Source organism: Neofelis nebulosa, chromosome 5, assembly GCF_028018385.1.
Source record: "Neofelis nebulosa isolate mNeoNeb1 chromosome 5, mNeoNeb1.pri, whole genome shotgun sequence".
NCBI lineage: Eukaryota > Metazoa > Chordata > Mammalia > Carnivora > Felidae > Neofelis > Neofelis nebulosa.
In genome coordinates this window covers 128,527,832-128,550,210 of record NC_080786.1, presented here as the reverse complement: position 1 = coordinate 128,550,210, position 22,379 = coordinate 128,527,832, and the positions used below count along the sequence as shown (strand labels likewise).

Here is a 22,379-nt window from a genome sequence, read left to right as displayed (position 1 = left end):
TTACATTTACTCATTAGGAAATCATGGTAAATATAATTTATAGATTCCAAATATGGGATATACTGGATTCACATCTATGCAATGTTTTTTTTTCTTAGTTTTTTTTTTAAAGTTTCTAGTGTTTATTTAAATTCCAGTTATTTAACATGCAATGTAATATTAGTTTCAGTTGTACAATATAGTGATCCAATACTTCCATATGATACCTGGTGCTCAGCAGAGCAAGTGCCCTCTTTAATCCCCATAACCTATTTCCCCCTTCCTCCCACCCACCTCCCTTCTGGTAGCCATCAGTTTTTTTCTTCATCCCCAGGAATGGGTTTAGCTGATCTATGTTCATTTTAGTCAGAATTGCCATTTTGCAATCCATAAACTAAACAGCAAAATTTTTCCATGATCTTAGAGTTAACTCTTTGAGAGGCAAAATTTGATCCATGCCAATGTGAAACTATTTATAGATTTTATCCCACTAATCATGAATATTTGTATTTTATTGCAAACATATTTTAAAAAAACCTTTGAATAGAGTTTTTGTCTTAGATCCTCTCTGTAGAATGCATTATATTACCTTTCTGAAATCTGAAACATTTTGAATACCAAATATGTTTGGCTTTTCAAAGGTTTTGGAAAAGAAATGATGGATCCTAACTGATATTTACATTCTTTGGCCAATCCTTGAAACCCATTTTTATGTTGATAGCTTTGTGGAATGGAATCTAGTGTCTGGAGGGAGTAGATTCTCCAGCTTTAATTCTATGGGATGCTTGTTGGTGTGACTAATAAGTTCAAGAGTTTTATAAAGGACTTAAGTTTTTACAATTATTACATACAATTTAAATAGACTCAGTCTCAAATATTTGAAGATTTTATTTTTTGTGAAGGTTGGATGATAAAACAAAGCACTCAGCGCATTATTCTCTATTAATTATAGTTTATGTCTATTGTAACTGTAGTTGTTCAACTCATAGTGATTAATGGTGTCCTTCAAAGGATCTGTGATGATGAGGAATATGTCGTCAATCAATACCTGTTTATCTTTTTCACTGGCAGAATATTATTGCCTGTTTGAACTATTTTGTTTCTTTCTAAAAATTTTTTAAGTTTTATTCATTTTTCAGGAACAGAGAGAGACAGAGTGTGAGGCGGGGAGGGGCAGAGAAAGAGGGAGACACTGAATCTGAAGCAGGCTCCAGGCTCTGAGCTGTCAGCACAGACCCCAACGCAGGGCTCGAACTCACAGACCATGAGATCATGACCTAAGCTGAAGTAGGACACAACCAACTAAGCCACCCAGGCGCCCCATGAATGATTTTGTTTCAATTTCTATTATGTGCATTTTATGTTGTGCCTTCTAATTAGGACACCCACATATTAAGATTAAAAGTCATGGTTTGATAATCCCCCATTAATGCATGTAATCTTCCACTGCCACTATATATTCCAGTTGTAACAGTTTTTGACCTCTAAGTACAAATTGCCCTTTTGACTTAACCATACAATTGGCTTGAAGTATTTTTAGATGTCTTATTAAACGATGGCTTTGCCCTGGGCCAAACCACTGCTTCTTATTCTCTGTATGATTATGTTACTTATATTTTGTTACAATCCCAGAGGCCTCAGCCCTAAAGTAAGGACCAGTATGTAGCTGTTATTAATCGTAATTAATATTGACTACTTGTGTGTGTCTTTCTTTTGTTAACAGTTACATTTCAAAGAGGAGATGGAGGACTAATGAGCAATGGGAGGTATGCTAAGAAGATTCTTTCTTCTTCTTAGTTTAATCAGGACTGAGAACGCTATAGTAAAGGCTATTATTGTAATAAACGATCACTTACAAGTCTGAGAATTCTAGGAGGAATTAAATGGCTTACCACAAGGTTTAATGATCTATCTGTTGTGCACTTTAGAGGAATCAAGTCCAGATGTTTCATATCTCCCAGATGCCCCTGAAGAAATTAGTAGTAAATATCACAAGGAATGTGTTCATTTGTTAGCAGGATGTTTATTGCATTAATTAGACATTAGCAAATGAAGTTGCTGTTGTTTAAGACTCCTTATTGGCTCTCACTAAATTGCTGTGAGTGAACAATTACACATAATCGATCACAAAGTAAATGATTCATGGATGATGAATAGGCTGTAGATTGATAGGACTGGATTCCACAACTTTGGATACTCAATTGAAATTGATAAAAGCTGATAACAAACCCATATATCCTCATCTATTTTCCCTTTGCCAATATGGAGATTGTAATTAGGCTCTGGTAATAACTTCCAATCTCCCATTTAATCAATATTTTAGCAAAAAGAGATTAGGTCTAATGAGAGCTAGTGCATGTAGCAAGTAAGCAGTGGGATCTTCTTATTGTGGTTTCCATAGAAACACATGTTTCTCTTAGGGACTGCACAGAAATGGTCTATCAAAAATAAAGTACAATGATTATAGATGTTGCTGTTTCTTTGTAAATATGCTAATAATCTGGAAAGGAATCGGATTCCCATCTTTTATATCAAAAATAGGAATTCTTTATTAAATACGATGTGAGGGAAGTTTTTCTCGTAGTCTCTACTCACATGCTGGATGAGATCACAGTGAATCTTTAATTACCTTAAAGATCTTTCATATACCCCTAATATTTTGCAATTTGGAGAATTTGGAAATGTGCTATTGATGGAACACTATAAATACTGTTCATTAATTTTCTTCAAGTTCTTTGCCTCTAAATCAAGCATGAGGGCTCATAACAGGGATTACAGCCTACAGGGGACAGATAAATATGGGGACTGCAGGAATCGAGAAAGCAATAGCCCAAAGTCCTGGAAATGGCTGATACTGAGCAGTCACTCTGAGCAATTGTTCCCTGGAGGTGCCAATTTATCATCAAACCTTGTTTCAGGATCCTGCTATGTTGCCAATTCCCACCAGTTTCAGGGCAGACAACTAAATTCATTTGGATGTCAGCAGAATCCCAGGCAGAATGCTTCTGCTTCTACTGACAGGCTATATATAGTCTTAACCACTGAATTTCCTTAATTCTCGAGAACCTACACATTTTCATTTGAAGTGAATTAAAAGCTTCCTCAATTCTTTAATCTTGTGCATGAGACAAGTGTCCAAATCTTTCATTGAGCTCCATGGGTTGATTTCCCTTTAATTTCTGTTTTAGCCGTCCTGGTCTTCTAAATGCTGGTGATCCCAGTTATCCATGGCTTGCAGATTCGTGGCCAGCCACGAGTTTACCAGTAAACAATAGCAATAGTGGCCCGAATGAGATTGGGAATTTTGGACGTGGAGGTAAGTTGTGCTATTCAAAATGTTGTCATTTGTTTTCTTGGCTTTCCTAAGTGTTTTTAAAAAAAAATTTTGGGGGGCACCTGGGTGGCTCAGTCGGTTGAGCATCCGACTTCAGCTAGGGTCATGATCTCACGGTCCGTGAGTTTGAGCCCCGTGTCAGGCTCTGTGCCGACAGCTCAGAGCCTGGAGCCTATTTTGGATTCTGTGTCTCCCTCTCTCTCTGCCCCTCCCCCGTTCATGCTCTGTCTCAAAAATAAACGTTAACAAATTAAAAAAAAAAAAAATTTAACATTTATTTATTTTTTTAAGACAGAGAGAGACAGAGCATGAACGGGGGAGGGGCAGAGAGAGAGGGAGACACAGAATCCAAAATAGGCTCCAGGCTCTGAGCTGTCGGCACAGAGCCTGACACGGGGCTCGAACTCACGGACCGTGAGATCATGACCCTAGCTGAAGTCGGATGCTCAACCGACTGAGCCACTAAGGCACTCCTCCTAAGTGTTTTTAAAAGCATGTACTAGAGAATATTGAATAAAACTAAGCTTTAAGGAAGTCATTACTAACCACAATGACAATATTCATAATACATTTTGTTTTTAGGACTATTCGTACACAATTGGTGAAATCAGGAACTATGCTGCTAACTGGAAATTAGGATTTTGAACTAGTCATTTCAGTTCTCTACATGTCATTCAACATAGATTTATTAAGTATGTCCTGTGTTCCTGCCACTATGGCAGATATTAAAAATAAAATACCAATATAAAGAGAGATGGTCCTTATCCTCACACGATATATCTTATAGAGTAGACAGTTCTTGAGAGTTGACATGTTGAGAGATAACTTAAATCTAGTTCTATCATTGTTAACGAGTGGCCCAAATAAAAGACAAAAAGGTGCTAAGTAGCTCATATGCTAAGGTCTTCAAAATTTGTTGCCACGATCCTCTCTGTAGGTCTTTATAAGGAGGCAGAATTTGACCTACTATAAATAATTCCAGCCTCCCTACTGCTACCTTTTCATCCATTCAAAAGGAGAGTGGTGGGTTTAGAGAAAGATGAGACAAGAGAAGTCTGTGGTCTCAGTGTTTAGTTTGGCAGAAATAATTGACTTTTCCATTGGTGGAAAGTTCTGTAGATAGGAAATGCACTGGAGCTGCCTTGCCAGTACCCAGCATGAGAAAGCTGCCCACTGGGAGTAAGAAAGTTCTATGAATGGAGTGTTGTTTAAGTTGACATCTGAAGGAGGGGTAGAGATTAGTCAGAATTGTGGGAAAAATGTGTAGAGAGGAAACAACCATTTGAGGTTTATAAATAAGAAAGACATAGACTTAGTTGACAAAGGAATGAATTTCCTAGTGAATATAAAGTAGTAGGCAGCAGAAGTGGTAAAAACAAACAAACAAACAAACAAACAACAACAACAACAAAAATACAGAGGGACAGATAACAGAGGGCCTTCTAAGTCACAGAGAGACTTTAAACTTTGTCCAAAAGGTAGTCAGAAGGCATCAATGAATTTGTAAGAGGAGAATGCTAGGATCCAAGTACAGTGTTAAGTCATCCAGCCTTCTGCTGAGTGATGAGTGGAGTTAGGGTAGAAAATGGAGTGATTAATTAGGAAAGGGGTGCTATGAGCCAAGAAAGTGTGGCTCAATCTGCTAGAGGATTTCTACACGTCTAGGTGGAATTAATGCTGGACCCAGGGCTAGGCTAAACTATTATAGGCTTCAGAGGGGGACTTCACAGACATGAGTGCATAAACATACTGACTTAGAAGAATAATTATGGGTACTGGCATTTTCTCTTCACAGATGGAATGCCAATGCATGCTTGAATATAATTAAAATAGTATTTCAAATAATAAAGCTACTAATTATTGCATAAGTCGGTATTCTGTCAATACCAACTTTAAGAAAGGGAGCCTTTTCTCATTCTTCAAATAAAATACAGACAATAACAATCCCCGTGTCATAGGTATATAATAAGGATTAAATGGGTGATTACATATACAGGTTTAGCACAAAGCGTGACATACAAGCAGTGCCCACCATCAGTGTAGTAAATAAGAAAATTAAAAAAAGATATTGTTGTATGACTTCTCAGCTTCTGTAACCACCCCATTTAGGATTCTTACTCGCCAAAGCCTCTGAAAATGGCTGTCTCCCCTAGTGACCAAACTCTGAACCCTGCAATTACAGGCTATGACTTTTCCATGAGTGGGTTCTATGTCTGAGCATCTCCTCACCAGGAGAGCAGATGACTCCTGTCTACCTTACCCAGAATGATTTTGTAAAAAAAAAAAAAAAAATTCTGTTCTGAAAGTTTTTATCTATCAAGGATTAGATGCCTCTTTTACTTGCTATATTTGTAGGTGATTAGTGCACCATTCTCTCTTTACATCAACAAATGAATGCCTAAAGATGGAAAATATGTTTTGTTTTGGTTTTGTTTTTTCAGTTTGTAGCAGGCTACACTAACATCTAAAATGTCTCAGTCTAATTTAGTCAAAGGATACATTTATAGATTTTCAAGGTTTATCTTCCATATCCACCTCATTTTTATGAAATATTTCACAGGTGAACATCAAGGCCAAGACGAAGTTTTTGTAAGGTTTACTGTGTTTCCTTTCAGTGTGATAGGTATTTTAAGCATTTACTGTGTACCAGGAGTAGGTAGGATTTTTTGTACATTTTATTTCATTTTCTTTGCATAATAAATGTGTGGCATAGACAATAGATAATCATATTTACATTTTAAAGGCCAAGAAACTAAGGTTTATCAAAATGAATAACTTCAGATCTAGGTATAGAATATAGGTCTAACACATTTTAAAGTCTACGTTCTTTTGTATGCACTGTTCTGCAATTCTCAAGGTGGGATTCACATGTATGATTGTACAACTATGTTCACTTAAAAGAATTATTGTGGATACTGACATTTCCCTTTTAAGAATGGAATACTAATACATGATGAAATGTAATGAAAATAGTATTTTGAAAAATAAAGTTACTAATTATTGCATAAGTCTGCATTTTGTCAATACAAACTATAAAATATTAATTTAATCATTTAGGGAGTGCTTACTCTCTGCAAAACACTAGGTGAGGAATTTATGGAAATTCAGACATAAATCCCATATGTTCCTGTTCCTAAGTATCTTACAATACCAGGAAGGAGATAGTCATGTATGCAAGTGTGCCAGGCCAAAAGGAAAAAATGCATGGATCACTAAGGTGCTAAAAGCTGAGAAATGAATCATGACTGATTCCACCTGGAGGAAAGGGTTTCTGTAATTCATAGGTTTCAAACTCCACCTTTAACAAGTGCAAGTCAGCCTAAAGCACTCAGGAAAGGTAGATGTCGGCTGTAAGAAATGGAAAATGGAAGGTCCTGTCTAATGATGGAAGCACGGATTCATGTCCTATCTTTTAGAGGAAGGGTGGTCCAGAGTTCCAAACCAGCTGATATTATAGGATGCTTCCCTACATCCAGATATTCATCTATAGTCTTCCAATATTTCAACGTTTGAATATAATTTGATGATTTTTTGAAAATGTAAGAGTGATCAAATAATATTTGAAGGAAATCTGCAGCCCCCAAATCAATAGAGAAGCACTTAGACTCGAAGGCTGGCTAACTTCATCCAGTGGGGAGAAAGATTCTATTTCTAGCACTTCAGCTTTAGTTGTTGCAGAATAACATTCTATAGGTTTAGATCCTCAGACAACTTTTTTTTCCATGTTTAAACATTTGAGCATGCAACCATTTCAAAAACTTGTAGTTAACCTGGCTCACAGTCTAAGTACAAAGTTTTGGAAGGTCTCAAGTTCAAGGTTTTGGGGAATTGGGGTCCATGCTGGAGAAACCTGGCTATCCAGTTAATATTATCAATGAACAGTGTGAGAGGTGGCAGAAACAACACTCTGAAAATGTCTGCAGAGTGAAGGATCTATTTTCATAATTTTGATATATTACTAAATATGAAATGTCTTTGAGAATGAAAATGATATTGACATTTGAGAATGAAGTACACTTTTTCATTATCAAATTTCCTAGTTATAAGTGAAAGCAAGAAGGGAAAAAATAGTTAAGGGATCTGGAAATCAAAAAACAATTTTACTTGCTTGTACAACTTTGTGAAATATTATATATTGAATATCTTTAATAAATCCACTGATATGCATTTAAAATATTTACTTCAATAAAGTATATATCCACATCATTGTAAAGCAAGTTGGAATTCGAGACTTCTGAAAGACCTAAATTATACAGTGCACAAAATGCATTATAAATGTCTTATTCCTGGGGTGACTGGGTGGCTCAGTTGGTTAATCATCCAACTCTCAGTTTCAGCTCAGGTCATGATTTCACAGTTCATGGTTCAGGACCCACATGGGGCTCTGCTCTGGAAACTCAGAGCCTGCTTGGGATTCTCTGTCTCCTCTCTTTATGCCCCTCCCCTGCTCATGCTCTCTCAAAAATAAACTTAAAATACATACATACATACATACATACATGTCTTGTTGCCATTGCTAAAGAAGATAATTTTTAGCTTTAAAAATTATCATTATTATTTTTTAAATGTTTATTTTTATTATTTTGAGAGAGAGACAGAGAGTGTCCAAGCAGGAGAGGGGCATAGAGAAGGGGGGAGAAAGAATCCCAAGCAGGCTCTGTGGTGACAGATGCAGAGCCCGTTGCAGAGCTCGATCTCATGAACTGTGAGATCGTGACCAAAATCAAGAGTCAGACACTCAACTGACTGAGCCACTCAGATGCCCCCAAATTATTATTTTTATAAGAATCTTTGTTTCAAGTACTATTAGGTATCATCAAATCTAAAAATTTTAGGATATTTTGACTAAATTTCTACTTCCACTTTTTCTTGTGATGATATTTTAGTTTTGGTGCAACAATAGTTAGATTTATTACTTAATATTACACTACTATAACTAGTTGAAAATTTCCTATAATTGAAGAAATCAAGTGGGTTGATGACCCAAAGCCCTATGAAGTGTGGCTTTCAGAACATAGATTATTAAGGAACATACTATAACTAGATTCACTTTTAACTCTACATGATTGAAAATCTGCCATTTAGTATTATTGTTGTTGTTGTTGTTTTAATTTTAGTATCTTTCTTCTTAAAAAAAGGAAAAATTAGAGCTCAGGAGAGAGATGGCACTTCTGAACCAGAAAGCATCGTGTAAAGATAATTCAGCACACCAAAAGATAAATGGACTGATTGATATTCAGTGTTGTTACTAAAATTTAATTTTATTCCTGCTGTATTAAAACTTGAAACTGTAATTCTCCACTTCTAAGAGTTAGTAGTATAAATTAAACTCACTGAGAGTTAGTAGCATAAATTAAACTCACTGATCACTCAGATTGCTTTTCCTATAGTTCAATCCTGCTGTATTGTGAAAATGATTAATTCATGAAAATTTTCCTTTGTCATAAAAAAAAAAAAAGGCTGCCATCAGTTCCACTCCATACTAGAAATGTGAAACCAAATCAGATAAACAGCAAGTTGGGATTTTAGAAAAATGCATCCCATCGTTGCTTTTCTAGTATAATTTTGGGAAATTTTGCGTCTATTCAGCACTTATATTCTATATCTTTTGGGGTAAAGTGGAAAAAGATGTTTTCATCCACAATTTGTAGAATCACTTTTATCATCACTTCCGTAAAGAGCTGACGACTCCATTGGTTCTAAAAGCCCTAAGCACAACCGAAAGCATTTTTCTGTAGTGAAATATCCCAAACATCTCATTCATGGTTGAAGAAGATGGGGGAAGGGATGTGTTAAGCAGTGAGACGTGAAGGGCGAGCACTAGGCCTGCCTGTCACTGAGGCTGATAGCTTGGCGACGGTTGTACATCATCTCCCCTTCATTGGCTCATAAAGCCCATCTCAGCTGAAATGCAAACGTGCGGCGTGACACATTTATTTTTCATCCTCAATCCTGATAGTTTGGGGCTTCCTGCGCATCATTAAATTGTTTCATTTCCCTATGTTCACCACAGATGTGCTGCCACCAGTTCCAGGCCAAGGGGATAAAACAGCAACAATGCTCTCAGATGGAGCCATTTATAGCAGCATTGACTTCACGACCAAAACCACTTACAACAGTTCCAGCCAGATAACACAGGCTACCCCATATGCCACAACACAGATCTTGCATTCCAATAGCATACATGAATTGGCCGTCGATCTGCCTGACCCACAATGGAAAAGCTCGATTCAGCAAAAAACAGATCTGATGGGATTTGGTTATTCTCTACCTGATCAGAACAAAGGTAACAATGGTGAGTCAGGTTCCTATTACCCGAGGAGTTATCTTCACATCATTTGTGCATGAGATAGAAATTAGTATTTGTTGTTCAGTTTAGTGGCTCATTACCAGGTTCACCACCTAAACTAAAAAAATATTATCGGCATGTATTCAGTACCTTGCACAATCCCTACCACCACCACCGCCACCGTCACTGCCACCACACTCCAACACCAATCGGTTTCATCCGTTTAGCTCTTTTTCAATAGAGTGATCAGTAATCCATCTCAACTTCCATTAGGCAGGATAGAGGAAACATTCCTCCACTGTCCCACGACATCTGCTTCTGAATTGCTAACTGCATGTTCTGCATGGGCTTGTGCTGTGAACTAATCACATGATGCCACTATGACCTCTGCCCTTTAACCCTTAGCCTTACTTTACATCCCTGACTACCGATTGGCTGAGGGATTGTCTAATAGAATGCCACACAACCAGTCACAGGATTTCAGCACCACCAGCTCTCACAACAGCTCAGAGAGGAGTGGCAGTCTCTCAGGTTGGTCTCATCACAGTAAGGAGAAATATTTGTTTGTCACCAGCATATGACCTGTGTTCCTAACAACCGTGAAGAAATACTGAATCACAACTCACTGTCAGGCATTTATCTTTCAAATGACAATCGCAGTGTATCCTAATGAAATCATGCTTTGGGAAGGGACGGGGGAATAAAAATCACTGTCACTATGTACTAAGGGTACAACACCATATTTACTCAAAAATAGTGTATCATTTTACCATTATTTAGGAAAGAGCAGTTGAGTTTGATCTGCCGTAAACCCTACCTAAAAGCCAAGAGAACTTTAAAACAAAAAAAAGATCATACAGGAAAGTCAGTTCCATGACATGGTCAGCAACGATAAATTCAGCTAAAATGCAAATTGTTTGGGACATTTTTCATAATACTAAGATTCCAGGGATGGGCCTTTTTATTTTTGGACAATTTTTTCCCAAATATTAGGATTTATTATCTATCGAATGTTAGTATTTAGAGTAAGGTGCTTCTACCGTGCTAACCAAGAATGTTAGTATCAGACGTTATTCTTCACAATTGATTTCCCCTAAAGATATGATCTTTCATATCGATAATTCTTTTATATAGTAAATGTCAATATCTATCAGAGATATAACAGACAAACTAACAATCTACAATGTAGGCATTGTGTAGCACACGTCAGGGCCAATTTTCACTGGATAGAAATATATGTCTATTGTAGTGAATAGCACTGATATCCTTCAGGCTCAAGGATCCTCACATCTAAAATAAGGAGGTTGTGGTCGACACCCTCTAACTTCCAAGCATATCATGTACACTGTACGACTGATGGCTTTATCTGCACATTTCTATTGTGCGCACCACTACGTTTGCTTATTTTTTCATATTAGTGGTATGCCATTTGTTTTTATGAATTTTTTTTAATCTACAAGTTCTTAGTAAAGGATTATAATGTATTATGATATGTCACAAGCTACCAAGCCGTAAAGAGTTAACTCTTTTACATCATTAGGGTAACATTTACTAAATGACTTTTCCTCAGGAGATAGAACCCTTTCAGTCTGAAATGTTAATGCTCTCTCTTCCCTCCACAATGAGGCATTTGCTCTTGGTAGAATTAGATACATTATAGAATCCAGAAAATTTTCAACATCTGTTATGAATTTAAACTGGCTTAGTAATATCGAAGGCTGTTTTGAATAACCTTATATGTCATTTATACTGTCATCTATTTATAACGCGTCCCACAATTGTACTGAATAATTAAAAAGTAATGTATCCTAGGCCTATTTCATTCTAGATATGTAAAGTCCCAAGCAGTATACATATTTTAAAAATCTATATATATTAAGCCATGAATTACATAAGACCTTTTGTGAATCTCTTATTAAATATTCTGTATATGTTGATTGACACTGAGTTTTAAAAGTTACCTTTTGAGTAATTGTAAGCAGAACATGATTCACAATAGTGCTTACTGCTTTTTTTAATCCATTAATCTCCTGAGTGACATTTATATATATCTATGAATTATATTAACTACTTCATCTACATTTGAATACAAAATTACTTAAATTGGTGATAGAAAGCATTCTTTAGGAGGTAAGAGTGAAGTGATTATTCCTTTCTAGTTTAGTCCAATTGAGTTTAATCTTACAGAATTTGATTTATTCTTATAATCATAGATATGTTTTCTAAGGCTCAAATTTAAGATCAAACTGCCCTGTGAATATCTAATCATATCATATTATATGATTTTCTTAATTTGTACACAGCAGTGAAATCAATTTAAAATAATCACAATAATAAAGAAAATTGGACATTTCTGAATTATTTCAGTGAATTTCTCATCCTCTTTGAAATACTTTTATAATTTTTTCCATACATAAGTTTTGAGCACTTGGGTTAAAAATCTAACCATTAAAAAAATATAAAAGAAAACTCAGATTTCTCAAAACCTATATGAAATCATAATTATATATACACATATATATAGCGCACAATATCAGTAGTGGTAATGAAATATTTTTATACACCAGTATTTTTTTAATTATGTGTTTTACTAACTTGAAAATGAGCTACTTTTATAATTTTCTATACAAAGAAGTTACTTGTTCAGCATAAATGTCAGTTTAAATACTTACATTTTGAGTTGAAGAGAAATGGGTCAAATATAGTTGACGATCTTCAAAATATGTTCCCATAAAACATACTGCAGACAGTTCTCACTTTAAAATGTTTGGGGATCTTCGGTTGCAAGAAACAACAACGAGCTGTGGTGGCTCGCTTAGCTCAAGGTTTAGATCTTAGATAAACACAATATCCTTAGCCTACATCATATGCCCACCACCAAGCGAAGAGCCCACCTCTTAGCTCATTGATAAAGGAGGGAAAAACATATATTCTTTTAAATTTGTTTTATGTTTATTTATTTTTGAGAGAGAGAGAGAGAGACAGAGTATGAGTGAGGCTGGGGACAGGGATGGTTGGTGCAGAGAGAGGGAGACACAGAATCCGAAGCAGGCTCCAGGCTCTGAACTGTTAGCAAAGAGCCCCATATGGGGCTTGAACTCATAAACTGCGAGATCATAACCTGAGCTGAAGTCGGATGCTCAACGGACTGAGCCACCCAGCCTCCCCGAGAGGACAAAACATATTGATTCATAGTCCCATCAAGACTCCACACAATGACAGAGCAGAAATTTCCCCTAAGAGGAGAAAGTGGACATTGGATTGAAAGCCCTCACAAATTCCCTCTTTGCATCAGCTTTGTTTCCCCATTTGTTTTAATGTTTATTTATTTATTTATTTTGAGTGAGAGACAGAGAGAGTGCAAGCAGGAAAAGGGGGGCGGGGAGAGACAGAGACAGAGACAGAGAGAGAGAGAGAGAGCGAGAGAGAGAAAATCCCAAGCAGGATCTGCACTGTCAGTGCAGAGCCGGACCACCTGGGACTCCATCTCAGGAACCATGAGATCGTGACCTGAGCTCAAGTCAAGAGCCAGTCATGTATCCAACTGACCCACCCAGGTGCCTCTCCCCAAACATTTTTAAGTCTGATATTTGGAATAACTGATAATGCCTTTTTTTGAACTTGGAAAAGAACTCAGCAGAGTTGGGTTCAGACTCCAGAAATAGTAATTTCTAGTAAAGCTGCTGCATTCTTTTTTTTTTTTTTTTGTCCTACTGTGTCAATATGGACCAAATAACACTCAGAAAGAACTCTGTTTCATCATCTATTAACTATTTCATCTACATTTGAATACAAAATTATTTAAATTGGTGATAGAAAGCATTCTTTTGGAGGTGAAGAGTAAAGTGATTATTCCCTTTCAGTTTAGTCGAATTAAGTTTACTGTTATAGAATTTGCTTCTGGAGATGTAAGAACTTCCCTATTTGTGTCATTCAGTTCTGGTGGTGATCATATAACGTTTTCTAAAGTGCCGTGAAGTGAAGAGTGAAGGAACGAATGTACACATATAAATATATAAGGAATAAAGGGTGCCCAACTAGGGGAAAAGCCACTAAAAACACATAGCCCGACCCATTCCTCTTTTAATTATTAAAATATAATTCTGAGACTACACAAAAGATATGATCCTGGTTTGTGATTTTGGTGCACGATCAGGAAACAAAGGGTCAAGGCTCATCCATCTTAAACACAAAAATTATAGACTTAGATCAAGTATAGACATATTTAAGCAACTTCATTATTTTTATTCTGAGAGTCGGACTATTTATGGGATACTCATTGGGGTTGGAGAAGTCGGGCTTGACAAAGGCTGTAGGAATGGGTAGAACCATGTTTGCTCTAAGACAGAGGAAATGAAATAGAGTAATAATAAGTGGCATTTATTGAGCTTTCTGTACAATCTGAGCCCTTTACATGCTGTGTCTCTTTCAACCCTCAAAATACCCCAAAGAAATAGGAAATTTGTATCTGTTTTACAGATATAAATCAAAGTGATATCTATTGAGTAATTTATACAGATACATGAAAAATTAGTCTTCAACCCCAGATTAAGCTGTTATACTCAAAACAGAAGATACCTGCTGTTCTTTCTCTTAAATACCTCTCCTTTTGCCCAGGACAGGAAGTGAAAGGAAGGAAGAAAGCATTCTGTCTGTAGGGATGAGCTTTTAAATCTGTGCTCATGACATAGGAAACAGACATCCTTCCATCATTGGCAACAGTGTCTCTGCCCAGCTTACCAGCTACATTACCTTCTGGCACTCCGATAAGTCATTACTGAATGACATAATTTTCTGAGTTGGCTGATGCCACTAGCTGATCATCAACTAGCTGATGCCAGTTGCTGATGCAGATTAACAGTTGGTTGAAGAAAGGAGATGGAACTTCTGGTACTATGTCTGTCTATTGAGAGCCCTGCTGCAAGTATTTGATGCTCACAGCTTTCAGGTCCAGAAAGATGAAGCCCAAGGGGTCAATACCATTATTTTTGGAAATATAACTATAGCCATAGTAGGAGTGAAGAAAGCTACTTGCATTCTATTGAACAATATCCTTTGTTATGCTGCTGCAGAAGTACTTATTCTTACAATCAACCATGACACATCTAGGAAGAAATTTGATTTACTTCAATTTTGGAAGAGTGAAAACTATGACACTATACAGATGATGAATTTGATTTTTATATTTCATTCAGCTCCAGTAATTCCAGATTTGGTTCACACGCTGCCAAGTCATTTTTTGCTCGTGTTTTGTGCATGAACTAATTTGTATTAACAATAGTAGTGAAACTGATCACTGCATTTTCATTAATTTTTCCCCTCTTTTTGGAATTTTAGAAAATGCTATGCTTAAAACATCTGGGAACTACTCTCACTATAAGCAAAAATAAGTACGCCATTCGTTAGTTTAAAATTCTATAAAACTTCTCATTGTGAAAGATTTATAAGTACCCAGATTATATTTGATTGATTTTTATCAGTCACTTTTGAGAGAAAACTGTACTCTCTTGGATTAATTAAGTAAATTCTAATGGAAAAGTTTAGCCTGTATCCTTAGACACTGCATTTTCCACTGAGAGAGATTATGCAAAAGAGCATTATGAACGCACTAAAATCTGACATTTGGAAGAATTTGTTATGGCCCGTTATTTTGTCTAACAATGAAAACATAGAGGCAGCAGACATGAATAAATCAATAAGTGTGCTTTTGCTACAGGACCCATGTTTTTGGTTTATTCAGCACTGTAGTTCATGCATTGGGAAAGACACAATATAATGTTGAGCGATTTATAAAAACATTTTCTGATTAGATCAATTCATTGTTTATGGCGTTTAACAAATGTAATATACTCATTGTGGTGTTTCAAAAACATAAATCCATCTTCCCACCCAATGACTGTGTTTCTTCTGATATTTGGTATATCTGAATAAATGCATTATTACTTGCAGGTGGGAAAGGTGGAAAAAAGAAGAAAACTAAAAACTCTTCTAAACCTCAGAAAAACAATGGATCGACCTGGGCCAATGTTCCTCTACCTCCTCCCCCGGTCCAGCCCCTTCCTGGCACAGAGCTGGAACACTACGCAGTGGAACAGCAAGAAAATGGGTAAAATTGTCTTCTATACCAACAGAATGCCCAGGGCATTCCTCTTCTCCGTATTGTGTTTTCTTTGTCTTTATCTGGGATTCTCTTACTTTTTTCCCTGCCCCCTTCCCACCCTGTTCATTGCCCTCCCCACAACCGCACTTCTGTTGTTTGCACCATCTCTGTATTTTAGCTGATAAATACAACACAGCACATATTGAGAACCTAGAATCCTTGGCCGTCAAGTGCCTTAGATTGTCTGCAATCATGATAATGCAGCCTCCATTTATAATATTGCTTGTTAGTTTGAAAGCAAATGTCCACAGCTCTGTGAACTAAAGAGCCACTCCTGAGCAGGGTTGAAAAGGGAATTAAAATAACCTGCTTCATCATCTCTCACAGCTTTCTAATGACTCGTCTGGCCATAGCAGAGCACCTACTGTTGAGCTCCATCACATGGTGTAATTGTAGAGAATTTAATCATCGGCTTTGATGGGAATTTAAGGGCTGGAACATGAAAGAGGTTCAAGCCACTGCACATTCTGTAACAAAACCTCTCTTAAGTTAGAAAATTTCCTTCAAGGGCCTTTAAATGTGACCAGTTTCCTTATTCTTTCCCAAATATGTCTCAAGAGTTAGTTCGCCTCTGTTAAGTGTTAATTGAGTTTAAAGCAGAAAGACATTGATACTTTTTATTCTCTAATAAAAGAGCAAGTGAGGAGAAATATACTCAGTCTTTTTTTTTTTCTATTTTAATAATTCTAACTGCTCCGTCTTCCTCACAATTCCCAGGTTACTACTGCTTTTGACTGAAACTGAAAAATGCAGAATAAGGCAGCTTTTCTTTTTCCAAGTTGTTTTTTTTAATTTAAACATATTTAGATATTAAGACACCTCGGTTTATTTGAATAATGTTTTATTCCCTGTCTTGTTTTTTGTAAAGATCACAGCACAATTTTTTTTTTGCTTCATTTCCTTTTCTTTTTATTTTTTAAAAGTTTATTTATTTTAAGAGAGTGCATGTGCTCACATGCATGAAAGAGAGAGAAAGAGAGAGCAGGGGTGGGGCAGACAGTGAGGGAGAGAATCCCAGGAAGGCTCCATGCTTGTCAGCACAGGATCCCAAACAGGGCTCAATCCCACAAACCATGAGATCATGACCTGAGCTGAAATCAAGGGTCGGACACTCACCTGAATAAGCCACTCAGGTGCCCCTTCATATGCCTTTGAAACAGATGCTTTAGTTTCACAATTCCTAGTCTTCTCATACACTTCCTCCAGAAAGAAAGAGAGAGAGAGAGAATCTTTAGCAGAGCTTGAGGTGGGGCTCGATCTAATGAATCATGAGATCAAGAGTTGAAATCAAGCTCAAATCAAGAGTTGGATGCTAAACTGATTGAGACACCTTAGATGCCCTCCTTTTCTTTCTTTTCTAATTTTTTTTTTAAGTTTATGTATTCATTTTGAGAGAGCTAGAGAAAGAGCACACAAGTGGGGGGTGAGCTACAAAGAGAGAGAAAGAGAGAGAGAGAGAGAGAGAAAGAGAATCCCAAGCAGGCTCTGAGACTGCAGGCACAGAGACTGATGTGGGGCTTGACTCAGGAACCATAAGATCATGACCTGAGCAAAAATCCAGAGTCAGACACGTAACTGACTAAGCCATCCAGGTGCCCTGTCCTTTTTTTTTTAAATAAGTGCTATCTTAGGTAACTCCAGATTGCTATCTTAGATATCTCCAAATTAATTTTCTTAATTGGAACATTCTATGTCACAGCATTTGCTTCCTTCAAAATACCTCATTTACCTTTTCTTGATTGCATAATACATATATACTACATATATATAAATATATATACATTATACACAGAGATGTAGGTAGATACGCATGTACACACACACACACACACACACACACACACACACACTTATGTATTCATATACATACTTCTCTATATTTCATTCTCTACATCTTTCTCTTCCTCAAAAAGGGCTTTACTTGCTTCTGTAGGATTATAATTCCCATTTATATACATATCATTATTATTTTACATTTTTAAAAAGTTCACATTCAAAATAGGAAATAAATTTTCTCTGACTTTTTAAAAAGTTAACTTTTGCACACGATCTTATGCAATACATATCAATAATGTAAATGTGCCCAGGTCACAGGAGCCTGTCAAAGAAAAAAAAAAAAAAAGATGTACTTTCCACAAGAGGAGATTATCCAGGACTCAAGAATCTTCATTTTAAGGCTGTATTCAGGAAATGGGAAAATAGAATTTGTGAATTGGGAAGAGTAAATAGTACTGACAAACATGCATAAACATAAAATTTTGAACTCAGATCACATGAATATTGTAGGTAATTTGAAATCTTTTTTTTTCTTTTCCCACTAAGTCCACTTAAAAATAGACTATGATAGCTATTACCCATTGAAATAAAACTATTTGTTCCAAATAAATGCTAAATGTCTCACTTGATTTTACTGCCCAGCAGTAGAATTAGAAATATTCATTTGATGAATGAATTATTACATATTGCCGAAGACTTTTATTTTTTGACATAAATTATTTTCTGAATATCAAGCTATAAAATATAGAGGCATTCCTACCCAAATTATTTTAATATTTAGTCAGGGTGTATGATATTATAAAATCTTTTTTTTGTAAAAATTCTTAAAAAAGTTTTTTTAAATGTTTATATATTTTTGAGAGCGCGCGAGAGAAATAGTGCAATCAGGGAAGGGGCAGAGAGAGAGGGAGACACAGAATCCGAGGCAGGCTCCAGCCTCTGAACTGTCAGCACAGGTCCCGACGCGGGGCTCAAACTCTCGAACGTGAGGTCGTGACCTGAGCTGAAGTCGGACACTTAACCGACTAAGCCACCCAGGCATCCCATTTTTGTAAAAGATTTATAAAAATCCACTGGATACTTTAGATAGGTAAAGAAATATATATTTTGATTATATCTACTCAAAAGTCTTTGTAGCTTATAGTTTGGTTTTCAAGAACCTTTGAGTTATTTGTGTTAAGTACCTAGTATTTCCTAAAATAAAAATTATCACTCTTAACAAAAATAATAAAGTCTAATCTGTCAATAAACTGACAGAAGAATTCAATTTTCTTATTCCTGGACTTAATTTTTCAAAGGTTAATATTTCAAAGTTCTTCTTTCAATTGTTGGTGATGACAACACATTTAAAATCAATATGACAAGAGTAAATTAAAATTAGTAGATTAGTGATGACTTTGCCCATTTCTTGATATACTATTTATACTTTTTTGTTTTCTAATATTGAAAAGGAAAGATTTTTAAAGACTTCCTAGATTATTTTATAATCTGCTATTCGTGATATTAACATTGAACATTTTATAGTGAGTTCTTCTATAGAATTTTTTATGGCTTATTTTGAAATTCATATAGGTTTAAGAGTTTTTATTTTCTTAGGTGTTTTTATTTATTTTGAGAGAGATTGAGACAGAGAGAGAACCAGTGGTGGAAGGGCAGAGAGAGAAAGAATCCCAAGCCGGCTTTGTGCTATCAGCACAGAGACTGATGTGGGGCATGATTGCACCAACTGTAAGATCATGAGCTGAGTTGAGATCAAAGTCAGATGTTTAACAGATTAAGCCATCCAGGTGCCCCAAGGTTTTCTTGAAACACAAACAACAAAAAGTGTAGATGTCACCTCTTGGTTTTTAATAATTTTTATTTTAACAATCAAGAATTCTTGGGGCGCCTGGGTGGCTCAGTCGGTTAAGCGTCCGACTTCGGCTCAGGTCATGATCTCACGGTCCGTGGCTTCGAGCCCCGCGTCAGGCTCTGTGCTGACAGCTCGGAGCCTGGAGCCTGTTTCGGATTCTGTGTCTCCCTCTTTCTCTGCCCCTCCCCTGTTCATGCTCTGTCTCTGTCTCAAAAATAAATAAATGTTAAAAAAATTAAAAAAAAAAGAATTCTGCAACTCTATTTCTTATGGAGATACATAGTTTTTATTTTTGTTGTTTTTAATATATCATAATTGAGAACTTATTCAACACACATTTTTTTTCAAGTACATAACAAGTGCTAAAGCCAGTGTCAGGAAGAAACGCAACAGAAATGAAAGAAACAAACACACAGTTATTCAGGAAGATCTCATCTCTGATCCAGGGAGTCACAGGAGTGGTAGGTAGATAACAGAACACACACACACACACACACACACACACACACACTATTTTGCATGATAAGCCCTAGATGAGCAATGTATACAAAATAATAATTTGCATTCAGGAAAGGATAACCAAGTATACCAGGTAAAGTTGGAGCAATCTGATAGTTCAGTGTTGAGGTGAATCTTGAATCATTTATTCACAAATAATTGTACCCAAGTTAGGTGGTTGCTGGATGCCAGCTCTGAGCTTTCTGAAGCAAAAGGAGCAAAGATAACAAGAAGTGGTCCCTAACCTAAAGTAGCCTAGATTCCAGAATAAACTGTTAACAAACGATTACAACTAAATGTTATTAATGTCACCATTTGCTGTGCAGATGGAGAGAATTTTCTGTAGCCAAAGGGGAAAAAATAGAAATAAAAGATGAGAATGAAAATGAATAGCCCCATTAGTTTTCCTTCAGTACTTCCCACTCTTCCTTCAAAACCCCATCCTACTCTAGTTAAGGTTACTTGCCTTTCCTTAATTTTCTTATTCCTTAAGCTTCCTCCTCTATTGTAGTCAGTACTACATCACATTGCGTTCTAATTGCTTGTGTGTATCCTTCAGCAACTGGTATGAGATTTGTTGAGTTTGAAATATTCATAGTAGGAGATAATCTGAAGAGGTGTCCTAAGGCCAATTGTGGAGAGTTGTATGTCATATAGGGAGTCTGATAACAAAACTGGTAAATGTTCTGTCATCGATATACCCCTCTCGGCTTGATAAAAATGTATCACGATATATTCACCCTTAGCTATAAATATAATGTATTTTTAATGCATTCATATGATGCCAGGAAGAATTCAGTAAGAATTCAATAGAAATCTGATGCTTCTCTTTGTAGCTACAATTAGAGATTGGCAAGCTTTTGCGGGTGTTGAACTGTATTGTATTTTTATTAGTAATTCGGTATTTGTATCTGGCCTTTAACTAGTTAGTTCACATGCAACATTGATTTGTTGTCATCTTTCTCATTATTTCCCAGGCAAGACAGATAATTTGATGCCTCTTACTTCACTGACAATAAATAAGTAAAAAACCAAACATACAAACAAAAAACAAAACAAAACAAAACAAATCTTTTCTAGGAATGGTTGGCCCAAAAGACCATTAGTTTGGCATCAGGAGCATTTTCACAATCTTCTTTATGCTACTGCTAGGAAAAGTTGAAATTCCATCACTCAAATAAGATATATATCTGTAAATGTGAAGAAAATACTAAAAACAAAGCTACACTTTTGATAACCTTTATAGAATCATTTGTTACTTCCTTGCCCTTCAGAAATGGCCTGACACCTAGCATTTGTTGCTCTGGAATGGATTAAGATATGGATACCTCAGAGATGGTGAAAAGCCCTCCCTGCTACATCATGTGCTCTGTGTCCCAAATTTCTTTCATCTCTTCTGCCACATCCTTCTCCCAGTCTTTCTTTTATCCTCATCTCTCTATTTTTGTCTTCTTGCTCAAACCTCTGAGATGAATCCCATATTCAGTTTTGCCTATGTTTTGCATTGGTGGAGTTTGCTCTCACCCGTTCTAGATTACCTTTGTAGAAAAGACTGAAAGTGATGATAAGCACCCATTCTATTTAAGAGCTACTGGAAAATATTTTAGTCATTTAATACATTATGCAATGTGTTTGTATAATTTTTGGTTAGGCTCTCTTTTGCCTGATGGTATTTGAATAACAAAAAAATGAGTTGAGTGCAACTAATTACAATTTTTTTCTATGTAAACTTAACATATGATACATATAACATTATTTCTTGTTTCTCTTATGCTGTCTACATATTTTCATTCCTCATGTATGTTCTCTTTATTTTTTTTTTAATATATGAAATTTATGGTCAAATTGGTTTCCATACAACACCCAGTGCTCATCCCAAAAGGTGCCCTCCTCAATACCCATCACCCACCCTCCCCTCCCTCCCACCCCCCATCAACCCTCAGTTTGTTCTCAGTTTTTAACAGTCTCTTATGCTTTGGCTCTCTCCCACTCTAACCTCTTTTTTTTTTTTTCCTTCCCCTCCCCCATGGGTTTCTGTTACGTTTCTCAGGATCCACATAAGAGTGAAACCATATGGTATCTGTCTTTCTCTGTATGGCTTATTTCACTTAGCATCACACTCTCCAGTTCCATCCACGTTGCTACAAAAGGCCATATTTCATTCTTTCTCATTGCCACGTAGTATTCCATTGTGTATATAAACCACAATTTCTTTATCCATTCATCAGTTGATGGACACTTAGGCTCTTTCCATAATTTGGCTATTGTTGAGAGCGCTGCTATAAACATTGGGGTACAAGTGCCCCTATGTTTGTTCTCTTTAGATTATTAGCAGCAAGGATAGTTTACTACTTATGAAGTAGGGTAATTTTAGAGAATAATTAAAGATTGAATATATAAACATGATCTTTATTTATTCAAATGTAGGAAATCCCTTGCAATAAGCCAACGTAAACAAAGGAAATACATGCCCTAACTTACAGAACAAAAA

The 22,379-nt window shown here is 36.3% G+C and overlaps 1 protein-coding gene across 18 annotated transcripts in view; it reads left to right on the top strand.

Annotated features, from left to right (window-relative positions):
* Window positions 1-22,379, top strand: part of ROBO2 (roundabout guidance receptor 2) — a 609,497-nt gene that overhangs the window by 551,681 nt on the left and 35,437 nt on the right. For 9 of the 18 annotated variants that reach the window (XM_058731733.1, XM_058731726.1, XM_058731721.1 and 6 more), the window contains 5 exons: window positions 1,703-1,745; window positions 3,168-3,295; window positions 9,327-9,608; window positions 10,008-10,133; window positions 15,552-15,708. In XM_058731733.1, coding sequence (XP_058587716.1) covers window positions 1,703-1,745; window positions 3,168-3,295; window positions 9,327-9,608; window positions 10,008-10,133; window positions 15,552-15,708 — 736 coding nt within the window. The remainder of the gene's footprint in view (window positions 1-1,702; window positions 1,746-3,167; window positions 3,296-9,326; window positions 9,609-10,007; window positions 10,134-15,551; window positions 15,709-22,379) is intronic. The other 9 variants (XM_058731736.1, XM_058731730.1, XM_058731734.1 and 6 more) reach the window with 3 other exon arrangements.